At 41.2% G+C, this 26,397-nt stretch overlaps 1 protein-coding gene across 1 annotated transcript in view; it reads right to left on the bottom strand.

Moving 5' to 3' along the window:
* Positions 1-26,397, bottom strand: part of GRID2 (glutamate ionotropic receptor delta type subunit 2) — a 2,613,212-nt gene that overhangs the window by 1,142,527 nt on the left and 1,444,288 nt on the right. Inside the window, exon 6 of the mRNA XM_085641143.1 lies at positions 11,771-11,944. Coding sequence (XP_085497269.1) covers positions 11,771-11,944 — 174 coding nt within the window. The remainder of the gene's footprint in view (positions 1-11,770; positions 11,945-26,397) is intronic.

Genomic DNA, 26,397 nt, shown 5'->3' with positions numbered 1-26,397 from the left:
GCCCCTTCCTGCACAAAAACAATCTTTCTTACAACACAGGCTCCATTGCAACACAGTGCGAGAATGCCTGCATTGGTGCTAGGGAGCACATTGTGCGACAGCCATGAGAAAAGCCAGGAATGTGCCGTATTGTGTTGAATACAGCACATTCCATCCCTTTCCATGTCATGCAGTGCAGCAGGGTGACTTGCTGCACTTTGCTGCAAGACTTCTACATAATTATTCCCATATGGCCTTTATTATCAAGTCCTCAGGAAAACTGAACATGCTTTCAAACATAATTACTGATAGCACTGGAAATTATAGTTTCATATTACAGACAATGCCTAGCCTTTCTAAGTTGAGCCAATGATGTTAGGCTTCCATCACACATTTTGTATCTCTTTCCTGGTGAGACATCTGGGATGAAATTATTGGGAGTCACAACTTTTTCAAAACTTGTAATATTGATTCTGTCGGAAACCGTTTTTAACAGCTGAATTTCGACTCACCAACCAGAAGTAGAGCCTTGGAAGATACTGGAAAACCATGGGCCAGGAGGCTTGTGGAACTTTAGAACTAGGTTAACGTTTAATTGTGTTTTTTTCATGTATGTAAACGATGTGAGGTCTCTGGCATCTTGTATACATGTTGTTTAAATGAGTAGATGAAACAGTGCTTGCCGCTAATTAATGCTGATGGACGTTTGCATAGCATTATGATCATCACATCACCATCATTGCATGGGGAGTTTCAGAGTCTCTGAGGGTTTGAAGTGGCATGTGATCGAGGTGGTCTTCAAGAATAGGCCATAATACTAAACCTTTAGTGGATTGTTAATGTATGGTACTACCACTGCTTTCTAATGCCATCACTGTGATGTACATAGGCCCTCATTTTATGAAATGCATTATATTGTGTGTGCAAAGTGTTCACCCAGTAATTACTTGTTTCATGGAGTATGGCAGTTACTGGGAATGTAATTCACTCACTTATCAGAGTCTTTATTCTCAAATGAGAATAATGTTCGAGTTGTACATTTGTTCCTAGTCTAACGTGCAGAAACCCACCAGGTTCTCCCTTTTGATGCACTAACAGGCAATTGTTCATCTAATAAATTATTTAATTTATGATGCATGGTACTTAATGAGAACGACAGGCTCACCATTCTGAGTCTTGCATTTCATAATGTGGGATGTGTGAATTATGCTTTGATCATGGTTCTCGAATACACAAATTCACAAAGGTGCTGTCTGGTTAAACACTCAGACAAAAATCCTCAGACTATGCAATTTGCACCCAAGTTCTAATCCTGTTTCTGTCACACATGGTGCAAATGGGATTCGTACACCTCTTAGAATGATGGCGAGTGGCTAAATTGTAAAAAAATAAGTGCCGGGGCTCTCGTCAGGAGGCAGCTTGCACCAACCCATTTCTCCTGATTACGCCACCTAAAACAGAACAAACAACTAACCATGAAAGTGGGGAGAGAATGTGACGCAATGGCCAGAGCTGCTGACCTCAGAGACGGGGAACCAGGTGCGAGCCTCAGCGTCGGCTCAACAAGCTGTGATTCTAAGTAAATCACTTAACCCCCCGGCAAATGAATGTGTCCTTAAGTCGTGCTCATGAAAAGTCCCAGTGTTGGTGATTAAGTGCAGGTGCTGAGCACCAGAAACAACCGGCTCAAATTAAGCACTGCTCAGCGCTACCATTACATTTTGATTATGTTTATATAAACCTTTGTTTGGATCTTATGGTCAATATTAATTAACTGGTTTGCAATGTGTTTGTTGTTTATTGCATTTCCATGCACTATTTTAAAGAATTAGGCATTGATTTCATAAACCAACAAAAAGAAGTGTCAACCATGGCAAATGTTAACTGGGAGGTCCATAGCGGAGCACCTATACCCTACTTGTGAAACACTGACCCGCAATCTATGTCTGAGGGAAGGAAGAGGAAGCGGGAATGTGAAAGTACATACTCCACCAGGTACCTACGACTAAATGCGCACGGTTTGTACTTGTGCCCATGTTTGTCTTGGAAATGATTTGTATGTCCTATTTCCATATGCAAAAATATTGTCTGACATAAATATTGTCTCCTTAATGTCGTTTACACAAATATCACATTAGGTGTATATTAAAAAAATGTATTCTAATTTGCCAGTTTTTTGTAGGCATTATTTAGATCAAGATCTTCTCACACTGATATTTTGTTACTGCTCTTGTAGAGACGTGGCTGCAGGGCATTTGGACACTATTCTCACTTTAACTTCTATTTGGCTAGGTATTTCCTCTTCTTTTTTTAGATAGTGGTTTGGTCTTTTCAGAATTATGATGTATTGTGCCATTTGTTAACTCACATGGGACCAGATGTACTAAACACTGGTCGGAGAATACTGGTTGCAATTTGCAACCAGTATATTTGCCACCAGTGTGACGATTCACGAACCAACCTAAGGGCTAATAAGTCAGGGGCATATTATCAAGGGCTGGTGAAAACATTATCGCCGCTTTAGCGTCCGTTTTCGGGCAAAAAGCGGCAATAATTTTATCGCATTATCAAAAAGGACATGCTACCACGTGTTTCCTTGCCTTAGCGTCCGTTGTCGGCACGCCTCTCATCGCATCGTAATGAGATGCAAAAGGGGCGGGCCTGACAAAACTCCATGGGAAAATATCGCTAACCCAGCTTCGTGATATCATCAGTGAGGGGTAGCGATATTTGAAATCACGTTAACTATGCCTTAACGCAGGAATTTAACGTCTGTTAAATTCCTGACTAAGGCCTACCTAACATGGGAGGTGGATTGTGGGGCTAAGACCACAGGGCCCTATCATCAACCATATCGCCGTTTTCCACGGAACATCGCTGGAAAACCAGCGTTGTTCCATGGAAAACGGCGATATCCCCGCTATAGCTGGAATTCTTATCGCCTCGGTGATACGCGTTGTTAATAACGCGCTAACCGGGCGAAAAATTACAGCGCTAGACTGCGATAAATAAAAAAAGCGCTGAGCGCGCTTTGCGATATTTATTGCCGTCTATTGATGATATGTCCCTCAGTTTGCAAAATACAGAACCGTAGTGGGTTGCAATTCAACCGACTTCATTAATATTAATGAGGTGGGCAGAAAATTGCAACCCACTATGATATACTGACCTCACGGGAAAGGTGGCTCGCTGGGGCCACCGAGCACCATGTATTTGTAAATAATGCAATGTGGCTGGGTAAATAATGCATTATTTTTATAAATGCAGCCAAATTTCTTTAGAGGGAAATGCGATGAGTTTTAGAAAGAAAAGTTTCTTTTTTTATTGTTCACAAAGGTGAAGGAGTGCCAATGGGACCTCATCTCTTCAGTGAATGGGTTGGCACCTGCATTGAGGTGTCTGTAAAATGCCAATACATAGCATATCACTTTGGTAGGTGGAAGACATGCCTACAACACGTCCCTTCCAAGTACCGAATCGGTATCCCTTTCTAAACACACTTAGCGATTTGAAAAACCTTTTCCAAATTGCTACGTGTTTAGCACATAGGAAAGACTTTATCTATTTTGAGTGGCCAGGTATTAAGTAGGAGTAATATGGTGCCAGGAGTATAAAAAAACTCCAGGCTACAGTATTTCTGTAGGATCACAGGGTAATTCCCTATAGAAACATGTGGAACGAAGAGAACATGCTGAAATTAGTGTTACTGCGCGATTTTATCATGTAAACCTATAATTCCAAACATAGTGTGCGGATGAACGCATAGAATTCCATGCAATGTTATCACACCTGGGAATAATGGCACAGTCACGCTTGTAATCACTTTTGACTTTTTTTCTAACCTAATAGGAATTCATTCTTAAGGTACGTTACTTTTAATTCGCATTTCATACTTTTTTCTCCTATTCCAGAGGACAACAGCAGATTAGAAAACAATGGAAAGTAATTATTGTTCGACTCTCACAGAAGAAAAACTATTTTTCATTAAGAATGCATTCTGCGAAATTGCAAGACATGTTGGAAATATTCAAACAATGCATTTAGAGGTTTCCCTTTCTTGCAATGTGCTTAAAATATCAGCGCTGCCATGTTTCTCAGCAAAAACACGGGTATCATTATCTCTAGCTTCGAAATAAGTAAATGGTATTTTCTCGAGAGTCTAGGAGGTAGATAAAGACTTTATGTCACTTGCACTAGCTTGAAATATGATGGTGCATTGGATAAACGTAAATGACAAAGCTATCCAAAAATAAAATGTATATTGTTTACATGACTACTGCACAAACGATAACTACAGGCGAGACTTCCCTAACAGGCGTATCATGTTGCATATCAAAACAGCAGATTTATTAAATGAAAACAGGTTACTAACTTTTACCCTCAATTTAGAGTATCCCATTTGCTTTCATCATCAGTAAAAAACAATTATGGTAAACTTGGGGGAGAGAGTCGTATGTGTCCTGAATGTGTCCTGCATAATATAAGTAATTATTTAAAATAATTATAACACGCCTTTTCTACAGTGGTTGATACCGTACTTTTGCCATTTCTAAGCTCTGTACATAACAGAGGTTGCTATTAACCAATTTATGGTACTCGATGCACAAGGCACATAATGAATCACCTACTGGCACTGAAATAGAAATTGTTTTAATACCTACTCAGTGATACTTATATTATCGACCTGAAGAGGATAAAAGGCTAAGACAGCCCTGTCAGGTCTCGAAACCTTGATCTACTGGTCTCTAGGGAGAGTCTTGGCATCCTTGGCGTGGTCTCTCCTGTCTTTTTGCTTCTACCTCCTGTATTTTTGATTGTATGCTTGATCTCGTTTTTGCTGTTTTATGTACTCTGGGGACTGTACCCCTGCTGATCAGTGCTGAAGTGCAAGTGCTCCCTGTGTAAAATGTAATTATGATTGGCTATCCATGATTGGCATATTTGATTTACTGGTATGTCCTTACTAAAGTGCACCGTGTGTGCCCAGGTCTGTATATCAAAAGCTACTGTTGGGCCCACAGAACTGGTTGTGCCACCCACCTCAGTAGCCCTTTAAACTTGTCTTTGGCTTGGGATTGCAGTGTCTAAGAGTGCAGTTTTAAACTGGCATGTTGACCTGGCAAGTGCACTCACTTTCCAGGCCCAAACCTTCCCTTTTCTACTTGTAAGGCACCCCTAAGATAGGCCTACGGTACCCCCATGGGCAGGGTGCAGTGGGTGTGAACGGTAGGACATGCACTGGTGTGTTTTGCATGACCTGATAGTAAAATACAGCCAATTTTGGGGCATATTAACAAGAACTTGCAATAAACATCGCAAAACGCGCTTAGCGCTATTTATTTTATCGCCAGCTATCGCTGGATTTCAACGCCGAGATAGCGCGTTATTATCAAGGCTTATCTCTGAGGCGATATGAAATCCAGCAATAGTGGCGAAAAGCGGCAGTATCGCCTGAAAACAAGAGTTAAATTGGAGGAGATAAGGAGATCCTTGCTGATATGCCCCGTTGACCTTAACCCTACAATCCACCTCCCATTATGTAGATGGCTTAGTCGACTTTCAAGCAGGTGTTAAGATCCTGCGATAACGGGGCTTAGCACGATTAATCTTGTCGCTAAGCGGTTCTGCTGCAGGCTTGTTAATAAAGCGAAGCCTTGTTAGCGTCCATTTCCATGAAGTTTTGCTCCGGAACGCCTACTTTGCATGTCATTAGCGATGACATGCAGGGCGATTAGAAAACGGGAGCAAACTCATGGAAAATAGCGCTAACAAGGCTTAGCGCGAGCTTGCTTATAGTGCGATGTGAATATCGCCGCTTTTCTGGCTTTTAAAGCCAGGAAAGCGGCGATATGGCCCTTGATGATATGCCCCTTCATTTTTCATCATTGCAAGGGCTATCTCTCTCATAAGCTATAATTGGAGCAAACTTGTAACATCTTACAAGTTTAACTTTCAATTGAGAAAAGATATAGATTTGGAGTTTGGGCTCCCTGAGCTCAAAATTAAAAAATGCATACTTTTAGTGAAGGTGGTTTTGAAATGCCACTTTTAGAAAGTGGGCATTTTCTTGCTTTACCATCCTATGCCTCTGCGTGTCTGTGGACTCAACATCTGGTTTCGACTTACAGCTCAGTTGTCTGTGCATTCTCTCTAGATAGTCAATCAAAGGAGCCGAGGTGTGCCCTGCATATCCTGATGGCCCATCATCCGGCTGATGGGCCTTTCTGAACTAGAGTGGTGGAAGGAGTTTCACTGACACCTGAATAGGGCTGTGCCAGCCCTCTCATAATGCTGTCTCCATCCCCTGGAGAGTGTCTGGAGGCAAAACAGGGCAAGGCAGAACTTGTGCACCACAAAGACTATCTTTTGAAATATGCCTACATGAAAGGCCAATGGGGTATAGGTTTTGGATCTTAAACCCAAGACATTTAGGGCACTTCTGGATCAAGAGGAGCCTCTGCCAAGAGGAAGAACTGGAGTGCATTCTGGAGAAGTACTGCCAATGTATTGTGTTGCTTTGCTGTTTGTATCCTGCTTCAGAAAAATCTCCAAGGGCTTGTGTGTGCTTGTCTCCTGTTAAGAAGTCTCATGGCCATCAAATACTTCACCTGCAGCATCCCTGAACTCCACTGCTGGGAGATCTAACCTGCCAAGTGGTGCCAATCCCAGTCTGAAGCCTTGGAGGTGGCCTTGCCATAAAAGACTCCCTATTTGACACATCGCCCTTCCTGCGCCTGTTTTTCTGATGCAGCACTGCAGTGCGGGAGACATTTCCACGCACCCCTGCAGTGCAGCTGAAGAAATTGAAACAATGCCTATCCACGGCTGAAGAACCCTTCAGCTGTGGCTCGTGCAGGTAAGAGCTGTAGCGTGGTGGGGCCGGGCGGGGACATTTCGACAGACGACCTCGAGGGAAAATTCAATAAATAAATCATTTTCCCTTGTGGTCATCTATCGAAATACCCCCACTCTGCCCCACTGCCCCACCGCTCTTACCTGCAAGAGCCGCGGCTGGAAACCATGGCAGCCCGAGTCCAAAGCACTGAGTCTCCGACATCCAAGACCCCCACAATCACTTTGGTGTAGGCCTTGCAGTGCGGCTGAAAGAATAGCCGCATCACCTAACTGCGGCTGGAAGAATCGATGCAGCACCTGTTTCACCGCTGCCTCATCTACTCCAGTGAGCCCGGATTTCCGCGCATCTCAACTGGGTGCCAATTTTTCCAATGCATCACCCGGAGAACTGAACCGCCTTTGGATTTTGATGGATCGTTCTCCTTACAGTCCAGAACCGATGCAACACTTCTGCGTGCAGAAGAACTGGCGCATCACTTCCCCAGGGACTCAAGAACTGATGAATCGCTGTGTTTTCCAGTGCTTTTCCCCCTGCTGCTGTTTTTCCTTGTGGATTTTGATGCATTAAAGGTACTTTGTGCTAAAATCACTGCACCCATAGAGTTCTATGGACAGTATTGTTTAAATCTTTAAAAAGTGATATTTTGAATTCTGTATGTTGGATTTTTGTCGTTTTGGTCTTGTTTGGTTTAGATAAAGATTATTTATTTTTCTAAACTGGTGTGGTGTCCATCTGTAGTGTCTTCACTGTGTTACTGTCAATGTTTTGTACAAATGCTTAACACATTGCCTAAGAGATAAGCCTGACGGCTCGTGCCAAGCTACCAAGGACGTGAGCAGGGGCTATCTTGGGTGTGCAACTCCCTTACCCTGACTAGAAGGAAGGGTCCCTATTTGGACAGGGTGCATACCACTGCCAACTGTAGACCCCCATTTCTAACATTAAACAATAGAATGAATTGTTTATTATACTGAGGAAGAGATGTCATTATTGCCCCACTTCTTACAGATATTAGTAATATTTTAAGTTAGCAGGGCATTAATTGAATGGATACTTTATTGTGGTTAAAAGAGGCTTCAGAAGCTCATATATCTCCTTTTTTAGTTTTTTCTGACCACTACACATCACCTTGTGGCTACAGCAGAACCACGGATGCTCACCTGAGAGAACAAACCCTGCTAATGGAGATGACACACTTCAAATAAATGCAGCAAGTGGAGCCCTAGTCCAGTATTTCTTTGTCACTGCATTTTCATCACAGGTCTTCAAGAGAATTTCATCCTAAAGACTTCAGTATCCATGAGTTTGCTGAACCACGTGTGTTTGTGTTCTTGCTTTAGGGTGGTGCTCAAGGTGCTCCAATGTCTGCGGCACCGAAAAGCAGGCGAATTGCCTGGTCGTCTCTGGAACCTGACAGGCTGCTGTTTAAACAGCTGCAAGTTAATCGAGAGTAGGTTTCCCAGCTGGAGCATGGCCCAGCTCCTTGCCCCACTACACTCTGCAGATAGTGGGAAAGGGTTAGTAGAATGTAAGCCTTCACTCCATTCAGAGCCAGCAAAGTGTTATCAAAACTGGGTTTATGTGGGTATCGTTCAGTAGATATTTGTTCACCTGGTGCCAGACATACGAAACCCCTATTTGTTTGCAGATTCTGCAATCTGCAAAATCATTGGGGTTTGTGACTGCAAAATGCTGTCTTTCCATATACTCCACACTTTTTGCAATGAAATAAGTTCAGTGACGCATTCTTTATAGCAAATTTGAGGTGGTGTGAAAAAGGCATCTCCTATTTGTGATCCGTAAAAAGATGTATGAAAAGTTTCCAAATGCAGTTGTGGTCACAATCCATTTAAATGTTACTGACTTCTCACTGGAGGTAAAAACAGATTTACAAAGAATAGCCTGTCCCTGTTGAACTGCTTCCCCTTTGGTAATTATTTTTGGCAGCCTCGGGGAAGTACCTCTGTTGTCTTCCCATTACATTCCCAATGGGATTTCTTAAAGCACCACCAGTACCTTTAATGAAAACAGTTTGTTTAAAAAAATAAAATAATAACTTTCCATTTCGGGAATGGAAACACAGGGATGTAGGTCTGGCATTCCTTGCAGACCACCATCTCTATCTTTGTGACCAATCACAGAGAGTGTCAAGCAGTTACTTGTGTAAATAACAATCAGTAGACAGACCGTTCTGCCAATCCCTGCAACAAAGACTTTGCAATGTGACAGATTACTACATACGTCGCCTCGTAAATTTAAAGTCTGGGCGCAAAACTTTGGTGAACAATTTGCATCAATTTTTTTCAGACCAGTCTATTCATCTGGCTCCTAATAACGTAACTTTTGCAGCTTTTAGAATACATCTTTAAGAGACTATGTTACATTAGTAAATACATCCCATCACTATTCCTTTGTCAGCTAGACCCATTAACTGGGTTGCGGAACAGAGAATTTCCTTGATCACAGCAGAGCAATCGATTACATAGCAAAATGTAAACTATACCAATCCTTGTGGTCCATGAAGGAGAGTATTAATCCACCAGTTCAGGGAAGCAACCAAGATGTTCTGTCATCCACTACGTAACAGCAAACCTTAAAATATTTTAATGCATTTTATTTAGAGTGAACCTACTGCTAAGGAACATCATAGCATACAGCATGGTACAAGAGGATAAAGTGCCTGGTTTACACTTGGGTGGTAGTGAACAATCATCCAAATTGGGAAATAAATTCGACATTTGGAGATAAATCCACAGGCGGAATTACCTCTATCATCCCATCACTGTGTTGGAGTAACATCTGTAAATTGATTCTCATCCGGATTTAGCACTTTCTCCAGGAATTAGGGAATTTTTCTGTTTTTTTCAGTGAAATGCCAAAGATCAACAGTTATTATGTAGTCCTATTCCCAAAATAATTTAAGACAAGCAGATAAAATTTGTGGATGTGTGTGTATCTGTATGTTTCTATGCCTGTGCGTGTCTTTGTAGGTCAGGGAATAAGACATAGTTCCTTTGCCTATCCTGGGTCCAAGCGTGTACCTAAAACTCTTTTGTCATATTATCATGAAAAATGTACTAGGGAGCTTTGAAGTAAAATGAGCAGTATGTTTTATCTGTTGAAGTCTTATAAAAAAATTATTTTTCAGAAGTGAATCATTTCACGATGGAGGCAACAATCCTGAAGAGCTGGATGTCAACTATTTAGAGCCATTGAGACTCCTCTCTAACTCATTGGAAGTGCAGTGTGCCACCAGGTCCTTTTGAGAAAAATCTACTTTTAGTCCCACTATTTTTACTCAGCAGTAACACATTCTATTTGGTTTTATAACAAAGTACTTACATGTGTAATTTGTTTTAAATTCTGCCCCTGTAGATTGGATGAAAATTTCCTAGAAGAGTGACATGCACACTTTTTTTAGATGAGCTCATTCACTTCACACATGACTCAAAACTGAGACACCGCTTCCACTCAATGGGTATGAACATCCTAAAGAGTGTTCCAGTGTCAGACAGTGCACCAGCCATATTTGTTTCAGAGTGGGCTAGAGATAATGCTAAGTCAGAGCTAGTTAGCCTGGGTTACCCCATCTTGAGACTTGATTGGATACACCAATGCTGAGAAATCCAGTAGTGATCAGTAGCACGTGTATGGCCTCCCACTTGATGTTTATGTGAAGTGTCTCCTTCCTCTTTTTATAACACCTCTAGTTGCATGTAGTACTGGCTATCTTTAGGAGTGACTATTAAGGTTCTCACTGAATGCAGTTTATGTTTCTCTGATGCACCATAATAGATGAAGGGACATCCTTTACTATAGGCGAGCATTTAATGCATGGTTATTTTGTTTGTGCCCTTACATTATTCACTTTGCTGGCTTCTACTTTGATAAAACCCTTAAACACTGCCATTATAGGTACTATATCCTCCTAATGTAATTATTCGCCACCAGTATATGGACCACACACAGGTTCAGGACCAGATTTACTAAGAGTTCACGCGACACAGGGCAAGAAACAAAGTTGCTGCACTGTGTTGTATGAAATGGAGAGAGAAGAAATTGTGCCCAATCTACAAAGAAATGGCATAGTTCTGATCTCTTCATGCTCTAGCACACTTAGTGCAGCCAAACACCAGTGGAAGCACCCTTGGGCCATAGTGCAAGAGTGCCTCCTTTGTGGTCTGAATAGTTTTTGTACAGGAAAGGGCCTTCCTAAGCTAAAACTATGCTTTAAAGCTATGTCCTCTTTATATGTGGGCTGCAAAATGCAACACACATGCAAGGAGGAAAAATAGGAGAAATAAAGATATTTTTTCTTGTTATGCCAGCCTCAGGTAGGGGCATATTTATGGCATGAATCCATGTCTACAGGTCTTTATAGATATGGATTTGTAGCAAAATCCTTGGATGGATGCAAGGAAATGCCCATACACCACATATGGAATGCTTCCCTGATGCAAACTAACACTGCGCTGCATTCCATTACTTTATGTTACAACACAAATTACGATTTGCATTGAATTGTAAATCCAAACAGGATTATGCATCAGCTGTGCATCAAAAAAGTAATAGAAACCTGACACAAAACTTTGCAAAACTGGGACATTATGCCTGTGATCTTACCACTGACTTTACCACATATTTCTGTGGACATTTTAAAAGGATCAGTGTGGCAAACAGTACAAACCACATTTAACTTCAAATATGCATCAACTGCAAATTCCAGTGTATTTGCACCTTTACCAGGTGTGATAATAGAGTTTGCACATTTGGTACTTTAATAGATGCTACCACTGTAAGTGAGGCCTCGAGCATGCTTGCATTAGCTCTTGGTCTCCGGAATGTTAAAAGTGATGCCCTAACAAATTCCCATATCGCAGTTATTCCACAATTGATTGTCAGACACAGCAAGGGAGACTGGTAATCATGCAGTACCTCCATGATCTGAGCGAAGGGGTCCTTGGGATCACATATTGATGAAGATATCCGGTGGTTGCCACGGTAACAACGCTGACTCAGGTTCTGAGGGACTGGGAATGTCTGCCGAACAATTGTTAGTCTTCCAATAGACCTTCTCACAAGTTCCTGCACGTCTGCGTCATTGATCTCCTGTGATGGAAAATGAAAGCATGGGGCATGTCAAACATAGGCGAATAGCACAAGAAGTGGGAAGGAAGGCAAGCGAGGAGGGGATGTGTTACAATTACCACAGGCATCAGAACTCATGCTTTTCAATTAACACCACAGGCCTACTTCATAATCTTGTCAAGTACATTTGTAAAAGGAGAAAAGCACTGAAGAATTCTAGAGGGTGAATTTGTGCACAATGCAATCTTGGCGTCTTTGATATTTCACGTTCAAATACTCATTAGCTCTATTAAGCAAAATGCCTGCTGACAGCACCACACCGGTTTCCTGTCTGATCTCTTGGTATTTATATTTAGAACAAGGGAGCCATATTTAAAAATTAAGCAGCCTGTACTGCAGTTTTAATACAGTGTAAGGACTGTGGCTGGAGTATTAACAGTCTGCCCTTTTCTTCATTTGTAAAAATAATGCTTAGGTTAACATTTGTGAGGAGTTTTGCTTTTTCATGGAGAAACCCGCTTCATCATGCAGGGCTATACATATTTATGTATGCCTTGAACAATAGAAACCTGGTTACACACATACATAGAATCGAGAATGAGCAATTTAACCATACCTGATTTACTGAATAGCCACTGATACAACATGTCTTTTCATTTAGATTCATGGAATGCATCAGAAAGGACCACCTTTTGCATGGTATTACCACAGATTTTAGCCTCCTTTAATTAACCTATATTTTTTTACCAAATGACACTTTACTACTGCTAACCATTGGTATGTAGGGCCTGTAAATTAAATGCTACAAGTGAGCTACAGCACTAATTGTGCCACCCACTACACTAGAACTTTAGAACAGGTCTTCAAGCCTGTCCTTGCAGCCTTTGTGTGTAGTTTTAAACTGCCACTTTAAACTAGCAAAATAGACAATTTGCCAGGCCCAATCTTTCTTTGAGGAACCTATAAGGTACCAATATGGTGGGTCCCAAATGCCCATAGGGAAGGGTGCACAGTATTTACAAAGCAGGACATGTATATGTCATTTCTTACATGTTATAGCAGTGAAGCCCTCTCCAAAGTAAATCTCCATTATAATAAGGCTGGCTCTCCCATAGGAAAATACTGGATAACATCATAATTGTAATTCCATTGTTATAGTGCTTACAACCCCTGGTGAGACGTTGAAGTGTTTTTCGGCAAACTGCATACTATTCCAGAACCCAAAAGTGGATTAGTGGTGTATCAGTAAGGAGGGAATATAAATTGTTATTTAAGAATGGTAGAAGTAGTAGACATGTAAGTTTGCTGGTTGGATGATTAGGACAGATAATGGATAAAGGAGGGAAGAGTTTAGGAAGGATTATTTGGGAGTTCATAGTAGTCAAAGAGGATTAGGATGAGTCAGAGAGCCTATTCGTTGGATGAATAGGAAAAAGGAAGGAGAGAGGAGGGAAGAGTTTGTAAAGAGTCGTTTAGGAGTTCACAGTAGTAAAAGAGGTTTGAGATGAGTCAGAGAGTGGAGGTAGGGAGTAATTTGAAAGAGGAATAGAATGAGTCATAGAGTGGTTAATCGATGAGGTTTGGGGAGATTAATTATAGCCTTTGCTCTCTGCAGTGTGAGGAAATATATTAATACATAGATACATTCCCACTCATAAGAGGTATACATATATAGAGATTTGAAGGTGATAAGCATATGGAAAAAAACTAGGCGATATAAAATTGCACTGGATTAAGTTCCATATGTAAATGCATGGATATATATTTACAAACTCAGGCTTTCAGTTTTAGAAGTACATATTTGTTTACATTTTATTTACTAATATGTTTTTTGTTTACATTTGTCCCCTCATATTTTAATTGTGACATTCTTATAGATACAATTTCTATTATCATATTTACACATTGTGACAGATATGTGTTGTTGTAGGTAAGTAACCCATAAGCATACACTTATCATCTTATGTTATCGATGTATTGATCTAGATATATATGGATATAATTATAGTTATACATATGTTTGCATGTATATAATATTTTTTATTTATTTTTAGTTTTTTAAATATATTTATGTATTTATTTAATTATTTCCATTCCTCTAGTAAGTATAAAAATTTAATAAAGAGATACATACATACCCAAATCATAACTACTTATATTGCTTAGCTTCAGTTTGGGAGCAGCTAAAACCATAATTCAGGGGCTCATTCTAATTAGTTATTTAAAATCCAGCTTAATGGTCACGTCAGATTTTATATAACTATTTTAGAAATGACACTTTTAGATAATTGTCATTTCTCTTCTTAGGCCAAGTGTGCCTTTCTGCCAGTATCTAGTGTCACCTGACTGTTAATAGCTCTCCTGTGGTGTCATGTGTGTTGCTCCCAGACAGTGGACACTTGGCTTGGGTGTGAAGAGATGCTTTTCTTCCTTGAACAGGATGGCGTGGGGTTGTGCCCTGCCGCTTCCTGAGCTTTAAAAGATGCCTCCACTGTCACTTTTTCTTCCAAGTTATCTTGACTCCAAACTCAGTGGGAGGGGACAGTTGCACCAGACCTGGTTTAGAGTGACTATTTTCATGGCCACACCTCTGGATGAGCAGAGGGAGCTATGATCAGAGGAGAGTTCTGTCATGTTGGTCTTCGGAAAAGAGGGGTATAGGGATAGGTACAGAGCAGGAATATCGATGTATAAATATCGATATACATAAATATCACTGCAAAAATATCGTGGGGAAGAAATATCGACAGCAAAAATGTCATTGACAACAACATTGATTGTCAGGTAAGTAATATCGATTACAAAAATATTGACGTGTTAAATATCGATTACAAAAATATAGTTGTAATTATTAATAATGTTATGTATTTTAGTGTTTTTAATGAGAATTGTCATTTTTTTATGTGTTGAAATTTTACTAGTTATTAATTTTTTAAAATGTATTTTGCATTTTTAGTTCCATAGCGGGTTGTGGGTTTATAGGGGAATAGGGTGGGAAGTAAGTTAATTCTATAAAATGTACTGAACAATTAATAAGTATAATTGTGATGTTATAGAGTTAAATGTGTTAATTAATTAATTAATAATTGTTTGATAATTATTTGTTAATTAATTTCAATTAATCAATTAATAATTAACTATGTTAATTGTTTAATTAATTTTAGGTGTGTGTTGTGGTGTTTATAGGTGTCAATGGTGGGAAGGGTGGGAAGTAATTTATTTTTTATTGATGAATTATTAATTATTTGTTAATTAATTTCCATTAATTAATTAGTAATTAGTAATTGTAATTGTGTTAATAATTTTAGGTGTGTGTTGTGGATATTATAGTGTTTAATACTGTGTAATTAATGAATTTTTATTATCTTTGTTAATAATAATATATTTAAATTTAAATATTATTAATGTTAATATTGGAAATAAAATGTAATAAAAATGTTGATGTTTTTGTTTTTTATTGTTGTGGGATCCAGCACTTTCCCTACTGTTGCACTCACTGGAGTGGGAATAGTAATTTTTACCCCTTCGCTATCCAACGTTTTCACTACTATTGTGTTTATTTTGTTATTAAATGTATTTTTAATTCTTTTTTAATAGTTTATTGTGTTAATTAAATATAGAATATTTTATTTTAAATTATTTATATGTGTATATTTTATTTTTATATAATTTAAAAAGTGTATAAATTAAATAGAGATAATAGTTAATAAAATGTATTTAAGTAAATATATGTATATGTGCACTTTTTTGTGTTTATATTTATTAAATTAAGTTTATTTGCTACAGTTAGTTAAAATATATATTACATTTAATTTATTTTGTTAATAATATTAATATTATTTAAGTAATTTCATTTAAGTTATGTCATTTTTTAAAGTCGATATTTTTTACTTCTATATTTTTTACATTAATATTTTTGTGTTGATATTATTGTACTTACCTGTTTAAGTATAGAGAGTCGATATTTTTGTAATCGATATTTTTACATCGATATTTTTGTCAACAATATTTTTTACATCGATATTTTAACATGGATCCACAGGAATAGTTTACAGTAAAACTCACAGGACGCGCTGCAAAGAGGTTAGGGTCTCCCCTGGAAACTTTTATCTCATTAGAAAAGGAGTGGCCACGAATTTTCCCCACCATCAGGCCACCCTGGGCATACAGATGGCACTCTCAGTACCATCCTCAGAATACTCATAGCCTTTGGAGAATCAGACACGGACTGCCCTACTGTTTGAAGAACCTGATGGAAGACTGGGCCTTCTTGCCTTGAACCCAGAACCCCAGAAGTGTCTGCAAGGGTTAGTTGGGTGACCTCCTGTTTGAGTGGCAGGAACACAATGAAGTTCCAGAGGTGTCTCTCCCTGCAACATCCCAAGTGGCCAGTTCATATTGGACCTGCTTTGGGCTCTGCTGCTGGCCTCTGTTGGATTCCTAGGTTCCTAACCCCTAAGTGGTGCATCCAAATTTCTGGCCTCTTGGCTGATGTTAGAGTATATTCCTCCTGACAAAACTGCAAAAGCTGGGACTTAGGAACGTTTTCAAAAATTTCTTCTAGTAAATAGAGGGAGACTGGGACTGCCAAAGCTGTCGATTCCAAATCAAAGGTAGGATATAACTTGCTGGTTTTCTATGCTGAAAGAGATCTGACTTCTTGACAAAAGTGAGAAAGCTTTACTGGGACTGACTCCGAGCAGCATCTCATCGACATCTAAACATTCCTGGCCACAGATTTTGGACGTTGTCACTTGGACCACACCAGGAACGCGCTCATCAGCAACACACCATCATCGAGCCCTGCTTCGGAATTAGTTTTCCCCACTGCAGACTTGTCACATAAAACTTTTTCTCTATTAAGGTTTGTACATGGGAAGGTAAACAACAGTGCCTTGAGACCCTCAAGGGTGAGTAGTCACACTTTATAAGTCCCTGATATATTGATTGATTGATAAAACATTCCTCTGGAACAAACTTGTTCCCTGTATATGACATGCTTCATTGTGGTTAGCCTTAACTTTTGATTTGGACTTGTGCTTTTTGAAGCTATTTTTGTTTCAAACTTTAAAAATTCAAAACTCTGAATCTACTTATCAAATTTTTGTCCTTTTGTTGTAGTATTGTTTATTAAAATATTCTCTATTTTTCTAAATTGGCTTGTGATTTCTCATGTGCTGTATTTTTTCTTTATTCCTGTTTGAGTACTGCTTAAATGCTTTACACATTGCCTCTAATTTAAGCCTGACTCTTTGTGCCAAGTTACCAGAGGCCAAAGCACAGATTGATGAAGTGCCTTTAGTGGTTCAACCTGACAAAAGTTGTGGTTATCATTTGAGGTGAGTTCTCACAACCCTCAATTAATGCTCCAATTTCTTACAGATTATAAAATAATTTGGGGTACGTAAATATTGGGCTCAGCTTTTGCCCACTTGGACTCTAATATAGAAACCCCTTGCTGTTGATTGTGATCCAAATAAAGCATAGCAGGTGCACGTCAGCCTGAAAATGTATTGGTTTCATGCATTTTCACTATATTTTACTTCTAGTTTTCTCATCTCCTAGTTGTGCTTAGCTATCCAGCCAAAAATTGACATTGGCATCCACATAGCATGATGTGTGGTTTGTTCGTAGACTTCAATTCATGAATGCAACTGGCCCGTGAACATTGCTTCTTAAAAGTAATTTTTATAGATTGGTCACATTAGAAAGACACATATCAGCTGTTATCATATTGTATAACCATTTTATATGGAATTACAAAAAAAAATTGTGGTTTCCCAATTGTTTTTCCTCTTGTGAATTTTGTTGGCTTTAGGACTCCTTGCGCTTTACCATTACTAAACAGCAGTAAAAAGCCTGTGCTTCCCACCTAAGATATGCACTGTGCAATCGGAACTCCCTGTTTGACCTATTTAACTGCCCTAAAAGTTCATTTTAGACAGTGCGTAAAATGAATCCATGACATGCAAGAGTAAATGTCATGACCGCCTCATCGCAGCCACGGGCGACATCAGATCCCTGCTCGACAACGGGGAAACAGCGGCCCTCATCCTCCTGGACCTCTCCGCAGCGTTCGACACCGTCTGCCACCGCACCCTAGTGCAGCGCCTCAGCAACACCGGTATCCAAGAGAAGGCGCTGGAGTGGATCATCTTGTTTCTCGCCGGAAGAACCCAGAGAGTCTGCCTCCCCCCGTTCAGATCCGAGGCCACCAAAGTCATCTGCGGCGTACCACAAGGATCTTCACTCAGCCCCACCCTCTTCAACGTATACATGAGCCCCCTCGCAGCCATTGCACACCAACACAACCTCAACATCATCTCCTACGCAGACGACACCCAGCTGATCCTCTCCCTCACCAACGACCCAGCCTCCGCCAGAACCATCCTACACGAGGGAATGAAAGACGTCGCCGAATGGATGAAGAACAGCCACCTGAAACTGAACTCAGACAAGACGGAAGTCCTCATCCTGGGACCATCTCCCTCCGCCTGGGATGACTCCTGGTGGCCCGCCGCCCTGGGCTCCACTCCCAAGCCAACGGACCACGCACGTAACCTGGGCTTCACCCTGGACTCCTCCCTCTCAATGACCAGACAAGTCAATGCCATATTGTCATCATGCTTCAACACCCTGCGCATGCTCCGAAAGGTCTTCCATTGGATCCCCACTAAAACCAGGAAGACGGTCACCCAGGCACTCGTCACCAGCCGACTGGACTACGGGAACGCCCTCTACGCCGGAACCACGGCCAAACTTCAGAAAAGACTCCAACGCATCCAGAACGCCTCCACACGACTCTTCCTGAACATCCCCCGACACAGCCACATCTCTGGCCACCTGAGAGACCTGCACTGGCTCCCCGTCAACAAGAGGATCACGTTCAGACTCCTCACCCACGCACATAAGGCTCTCCACGACCTGGGCCCCAAGTACCTCAACGACCGCCTGACCTTCTACACGCCCACCCGCCAGCTAAGGTCGACCAGCCACGCCCTCGCCGCCGTTCCACGCATCCGCCGAGCCACCGCCAGTGGAAGATCCTTCTCCTACCTAGCAGCCAAGACATGGAACTCCCTCCCCATCCAGCTCCGGCTAACCCAGGACCATCTCTCCTTCAGGAAGCAACTCAAGACCTGGCTTTTCGAGCAGTGACGGCCCCCCCTCCCCCAGAGCCTTGAGACCCCCCGGGTGAGTAGTGCGCTATACAAATGTCATGATTGACTGATTGATTGATTGATGTTTTGGATGCAGTGTATACTTATACCAATGCCTATTTTTATAAAGTGTGCCTCGAACACCTATAATGTATGGTGTCTGAGTTTCACACTCTGCATTTAAAAAGAGTTTCTTCACTGGGGCTGAAACGTTAAAAGCTATTTTACATTGCAGCTTCAGTTACAATTTCCTTGGGACATGCCTGATTGAAATATTTATTTCAAGTACAAGTACATCAAGTCTTTATTCAGTTTTCAAGATACCATGAAAGAAACAAAAAAGCTCATACAAACAGTTATAAAAAAATAAATAGTTAAAATCACAAATCCTGCAATGCAATTAATCTTATAAAAAATGCAACATCTTTAAAAAGAATCAAAACTTTCCAACCAAAGGCCAGGCGCATTACACAACCCTATGCTTGATGCGCTTTCCCTCACCAATTACTCAACCCTCCATTAATTTCCTACAGTACTGCAGATTTGAAGTAAGAACATACCCTGAGAACATAGTCTAGGAGCTGTAAATACAGTAAAGCTTTTCTACATTTAGCAATGCAAGAGTCCTTTAAAACTGGTTTAGGAAATTGAATTGGGTTCTCGTCCTGAAAGGAATTTTTCCCTCTTGCTTTCTTTTTCCTTCAATTGACACTACACCACCCTCTCCTATTCCCCTGATGTACAGCCGGGCGTACTTTGTGTGAAATATTAGGAAATTGAATCTTTACAATTAAACAGAGAATGCTGCAAAGACTGAGAAGGATTTCCAATGCTAAACAGAAAACATAACTTCCTCCACACAGTGTCACCTCTAAAATGAAACAGGAGCATTTTTTCCCATTTTATCCGCTGCAAGGCAAGGTAAGGTTCAAGGGCTGGAGATGCCAACGTGATAAAAGAATTCTTCACCAACATTTTTGTACACTCCCGGTCCAAAAGCTGGTTTAGACTGTACTCCCAGAAGCTGTTTTTCACTAACAATTTATCTAATTTGGTTAAAGGGAGCAGTGCTCGACAAAGGTCGAGTAAACTAAGATCATTGAGAGATCTGTGCAATTTAATTCAACCAGGGGATAGAAAGCATCTGTCAAGCTGAAGGCAATCTAATAATACTTCCCTGTTTAAACTGGCCTTTGTGTTGGTCCATATGCTAATCCACAAAAGCAACGGAGCCAGCCTCACTATGTCTGAAATGTATAGCAGGTTCAATTCCGAGTGTATGATAAAACTTGAGCTCGATCGCGGGGTGTTCAAGAGAAGCCTATAGATACGTTTTTCTTCTATCTGTCGAGCCACTGGATTTTGGTAGCCCCAGATCCCTGCACTGCACACAGCTGGTGGAATACACTGAAGGTTAAACATTTTTATAAACGGTGTAGTTGAGGTCTTAAAAGTTGAGTGTGTGAGGTTTAGGATGGCTCCAGCTGCCCCGCTCAGCTTTTTGTGTGAAATAATATGCTGGGGCTGCCAAGAACCACCTGAGTTAAAAGTATCCCCAAGATAGTTATAATTGCTCACACTACTCAGAGACCTATCCATAACTGATATGGAGGCCACATTTTTCTTCCCAGGCCCCCTTTTCATAATATGGGATTTACCAAAATGAGTCATTAAATCTGAAATGCCCAGAAAGGCTTCCATTAAGCTTTGCAGGCCTCTTGGTGTCCTCGCCATCAAGACTGTATCATCAGCATACAATAATGCTGTGACTTGCCTATTTGCAAACTTTGGTACATCAAGGGTCACATCTCCCAAATAGGGACATAAGTTCTAAACATATAGGATGAAAAGAAGGGAGCCAGAATACACCCTTGCCGCACCCCACGGGCTAAATGGAAGTTTCCTAGACAGGCTTGTATCTCAGCTTAGCTGATTGATTGTCATGTAGAATGTAAAGAGAATGTATGATTGCTACATCAATGTCCAAAATCAATAACAATAACCAGAGCTTGGTCCTGTCTGTCTTGAAAAATTCTAGTTAAGCCATTCAAAGATATTACCTACCCAAGTTCCAAAACCTGATTTCATGGTGAAATGAGAATTTTGATAACTTAAGTGTAAAAGTCAGGACTAGCTTAAACCTCACTCTGCCTTTTAATACACCTCCAGAGCGGAAATTTACACCCTTGACTTAGAGAGTTAATGGCATTAGCTCAGAGCACAGTGGCCTCTGAGTCCAGAGAGGGCAGAGTATAGATAACTGCTGACCACTTAGCAGACATTAACTGCCTGAGGTACACTTGGCACAGCAAAGGTTAGCCTTAGTGTCATCTCCTTTGGCTTGGAGATGCCAGAGAGGTGTGGAAATGTGGATTTTCCTGATCAGTTATGTCCCCTATCTTGGACCCCAACGGTTTTATATGCATGTTACAAGTACATGTATGTTCCCTCCAGTTCCAGTTTCTAAGACGCAAACATATGTGTGTCTACCGTCAACATGTTCTCTGTCAGATCCGCCATCACAGGGCTGGATATTCGATTCCTAAGTATGAAAGGCCACCGACTTTATATGGCTAAGTTACTTCATTTTTACAGTTCAGGCGAGTAGGCCCGATTCTGTCCTCAAAGCCTTTCCCTGCTCTCTGTCTCTGACAGCTTCAGCTTGAGCTCGCATCTGTATCCATGAACTTTGTCCTACTCCCTGTGCAGCTAACGGTGCCTGCCTCGGCTAGTTTTCGCCTGTCTGCCAAGAAGTTGTATTTCACCTTCGAATTATCTATTTTGCTCTCCAGCCGATGCATTCCTGTCCAGTGATTTAGGTAAACATTTCCTTTGGCTCACAAGCAGAGGACTCAGCCTTTCCGTCCTCCTGCAAGTGATTCATAGCCCTGTTGCCATGGAAAGTTTTCTGCCCCTCGCATCTCATATAGACACTTAGACGCTTGTACACGCACACAGTCAGTATAGAATAGATTCTGTCCGAGAGTCTCTTCCCTTGTGGATAACACAGTTCTTTAAACATAGGATGTTAGATATGATTTGGGATTAGGTTGACTTGACCCCAGACTTCTCGTCTCCACATGTAGAGCTAAATGTCAAGTCCCCTTCACCCCCTAGTTGCACGTCAATTACACGTCATGCTGCCGCGCGCGCATCTATGCCAAGTATTATCTTATAGATCCACCTATGTCTGATAATGCAAACCAATCATGTTTCTTTTATTCCTTATTACGCCTAGTTTCGATTATGTCACTGTCACGTCATTTTTCTTATCAAATGTTACGCCTTCTACATTCGTTTCATTGTAATGAACTTATTATAAAAATACATGTCTGTTAATAAATTATTGTACTTCACTTCCTGAACCTTCGTGGTGACGGAACCTGAGGGCCGCGACTCGAGTCGGCCATTTTGAATGGAATAAAGCCCATTAGAAACCTCTTATACCACGGATTCTGCCTCTTGTTATTTTGAGCTATTTTACTTTATTTTAAGATTCCGCATGAAATTCAGTCCGGTAATATTTATTTTATTTACCACATAATGGCGCCCGAACAGGGACACTTTCTCATCTCACGCGCCGGCGGTGCGTTGCAGGCCCGGTCTCCTGCCACAGCTGGACGGACCATAAACGCGTACCAGCAGGATTTCCTGTAAGCTCCCTCCGGTCAAGCGGGGGCGACTGAGGCTGCGATCAACCCAGACGAGGCGGTGAGAAGTGCGAAGTATCCCGACCAGAGCCTAGCTGAGAGAGCAAGATCCGAGGTATACAGAGGCCCACCAGGTTTTCCGAAATTCCGACGTCCAGAGGGTCCGATGTCCGCAGTTATCGAGTCCTGTCCATTCTCTGAGGCCTTCCGTTTCAAGGAGCTACTCGGTGAGTACCATCGCCGGGGAGGCGTGTTGACGCGCACATAGGTTGTGCCGGTCAAGACGGATTTGGGTACACAAATCCGGTCTGCACTGTTTAGCAGTGTATATGTACTGTTTAGCAGTATATCAAGTATTCCGAAGTATTCAGTTATTGTCAAGAATTCAGCGTGGTGATTAGTTAAGCAGACTGTCATCATTGTCGATCATTGTTATAATGTTTAATGTTTAATGTTTAAAGTATTCAGAAAATGTCTTGCATATTGTGGTATGAATGATTGTTCATTGTTCACTGTTCATTATTGTGTTTCTCGTATCAAGCAAGTTCAAGAGTAAGTATCAGATCAGTTGTCAATATGCCGCTCTTCTCGAAGTTAAGACAGATTACTACCAGAAAAGGGGTGCTTGAAGAAGCAGTTCCTATTCCTCCTAGAGACACTCCAGGACATTTCATGTACCATAAACATGGCTTAGATGCCATATTGTTTCTTGATCTATGGGTAGATTATACCAAAGGATTACCGGAAAGTCAAAGGTGGCCCATAGCGGGAACCTGGGATGCAGAGTGCATCATGAAAGTGGAGGAAGAGTTATGGAAAAGAAAGGTCAGACAGTCACAGAAAGACGCTGTTGAGTTATGGCGTAAAGAATCTCATAGACGAACAGAAAAAGCACGTAGACAAGAAGAGAGGAGTAAAGAAAGTTCAAATAAAGTTCAAGAAAATCTATTAATTGAGGAAGGTATCCGAGTGAAATCAGAACAAGTAAATAGACAAAGAAATGCTCTTATGAATGGTATGTATCCCCTTCTAGCCGAAGGACTACCTAAGGCTGTTACGGAGGTGCCAAAAGACTTGCCACCCCCGTTATTTCCAATTAAGGTACATCCAAAGGGACATCCCAGAACCGCAGAAGATGTTTTTCTTTCCTCATATCTAGACGATGCAGCTCCCGAGTATGCTAACGCCACACCACATAGACCGTCTGGCGGAGGGGTTCAACGTCAGGATCAGGTATCTGTCCCCGTGCAACAGCAAGTTCCGACACAAGCATCGGCAAGCACATCTGTTTCCGCATCTGTCTCCGCAGTCGACTCTACAGGGGTATCAACACCCATAGTTGCTGTGTCACGTTCAACGAATCCATTCACACCCGACGCCCCAGATGGGGCCACGGGAAGTGCTAGCAGTACTTTCACACCACCTAGAATAAATAAACTTGTTTTTCAAGAGTCAGCACATTCACGTACACCTAAGTTCGTAAATGAACGTACGCTTAAGGAACTCCTTGTAAATTGTAGATATGACCCGGTGGTTGGTAAAGAGGACGAAATGGTCCTGGCATCATTACGTATCAGACGAGCCGCAGAGTATTTAGCAAGGTTACCAGGAATGACTACGCATCTGGATAACATATATCATTTTGTTCAAACAGGACGAGATTCAGGATGTATTAACAGAGCTATGGAATTCCAGAAAGTAGAGATACAGGGGGAACTGTTACGTTTCCTCATAAACTGTGTAATCAGAAATCAAGATCGTCCGGGGGTAGACCCGAATGCAATGCTTATTCTTACAAGATGGAGTCAGAATATATCAGAAGGGAGACACGATAAGCAAAATTGTATAATAGCCATGTGCCGAAAAATCCGTAAAGAAATAGAGCGTATTCATGAAGAAAGATTGGGAACAGACGAGTTTGAGCAAGATGAAGTGTCCGAATCAGGGAATTCCGCAAGACAGTCAGAGACCATAGCCTATGTAGGCAGAGGAAGATCTTGTGAAAATACTAGATGTTTTTCCGATCCAATACACTCTGTATGTCCAAATAATAGCAGAACGTATCCGACGCCTGTAATAAATCTGAAGTCTCCTGAACATTCGTTTCAAGCCGCAGATAAAATACTACGAGAACGAAGAGGTTACCACCTCCTCGATTCCATGGATGAGCAAGAATTAGCCAGATCAGCCGTGCACTGGGTTGTTAGTCCTGAAAAATACGGTGATGAGACCGTAGCACACACGTTTCTCAACCTCAGTACAGATGAACAACGTTTAGCTGGAATCTATATGATTCAGCAACTCCTCATATTATATAAGAGCCAACATACTGACCCTGGTCCTTTACCTGATATATTAACGGAACTACTCACGTGCAGATGGAGAGGTTCTAGTAACAAGCTAATTAAAGAGATATTAGTGTCACGTAAGCAGTACGTCCTTTTTGTAAATCCAGATTCTCTCTCCCTGCCCCCCAGAGAAAGAGCACCGTACTATATGGATAGACAAAATCCCTTACGGGAAGTGCACCCAATAAAAGGCGAAGACAATGAGTTTCACCGTGTATTTGTTTACACACCCATATCAAAAATGGAATTATTAGAAATGAAGAAAGTAGTACCTAGTCATGACAAAGACCCAGCGGGTTTCCACCGAGAAATTAAAGACATGTTACTGATGGGAGAGTACACCTTTCCTGATATTATGACGATACTAAAGGTGCTTTTGCCTGCTGGCATATATGAAAAACTGAAAGAAAAAGAGTGGGAAGTGGGAGACCAAAAGATAGACTGGACAGCATTAGCAGAGGAAGAAAGGGGCCGAGTTGCAGGTTCAGGGCTCGGGGATAAAGTTAAACTATTACCAGGTTTACTAGTACAGGTACTGCCACGTTTATTAACTACAAAAAAGGAAGATTGGGGTGCAATCACAGCCTGTAAACAAAAGCAAGATGAAGACACAAGCGATTATTATGCTCGATTTGAAAAATGTTTTGGTATAAATAGTGGTATAAAAGCAAGTAGTGACTCATATCCACATTTATTTGTGACAAAATTAGTGGAAAATGCATTGCCTCCAGTGAAGAATAGAATATTGAAATTCGAGAGTACCTGGCAAAGTAACACTCCGTCGCAAATGCTACAAATGTTACAGTATCATCACAATAGAATTAGGGATGAACAAGAACACGAGCATAGACGCATGAAGGATACAAAAATGAAAATGCTAGTTTCTCAGACAGTACCAGCAGATGGTCACAAAAAGGGTGTGACACATTCTGGTGATTCTGCAGTTCCTGTAAAAGGAACCTGCAATTACTGTAAACAACTAGGCCATTATGTACATGATTGTCAAGTCCTGAAACGAAATATAGCTACAGGTATTGCAAAAGAGAGACCACGATTAGTTAGACAAGATCAGAATGAACAAGGAGCTATGCAGCATGGACAGTCCGTGCCAGTTCAGCAACAGTCTATGCCAGCCTCACAGCAACCCATACAGTTTGTGCCAGCTGCACCACCGTTGCCTGCTACTGCCACACAAACCACAACACAACAAATGTATCAGACTGCACAGTATGAATACCCTGAGTATCAGCGTTACGCATGAACCAGCCTAGAGAGGGAAGTTGACTTACCGCTTATCGAGATTCCGGTAGATCAAG

This window comes from Triturus cristatus, chromosome 2_2, assembly GCF_964204655.1.
Source record: "Triturus cristatus chromosome 2_2, aTriCri1.1, whole genome shotgun sequence".
Lineage (NCBI taxonomy): Eukaryota > Metazoa > Chordata > Amphibia > Caudata > Salamandridae > Triturus > Triturus cristatus.
The sequence above is the reverse complement of the archived record's forward strand: the minus strand, read 5'-3'. Positions and strand labels throughout refer to the sequence as shown.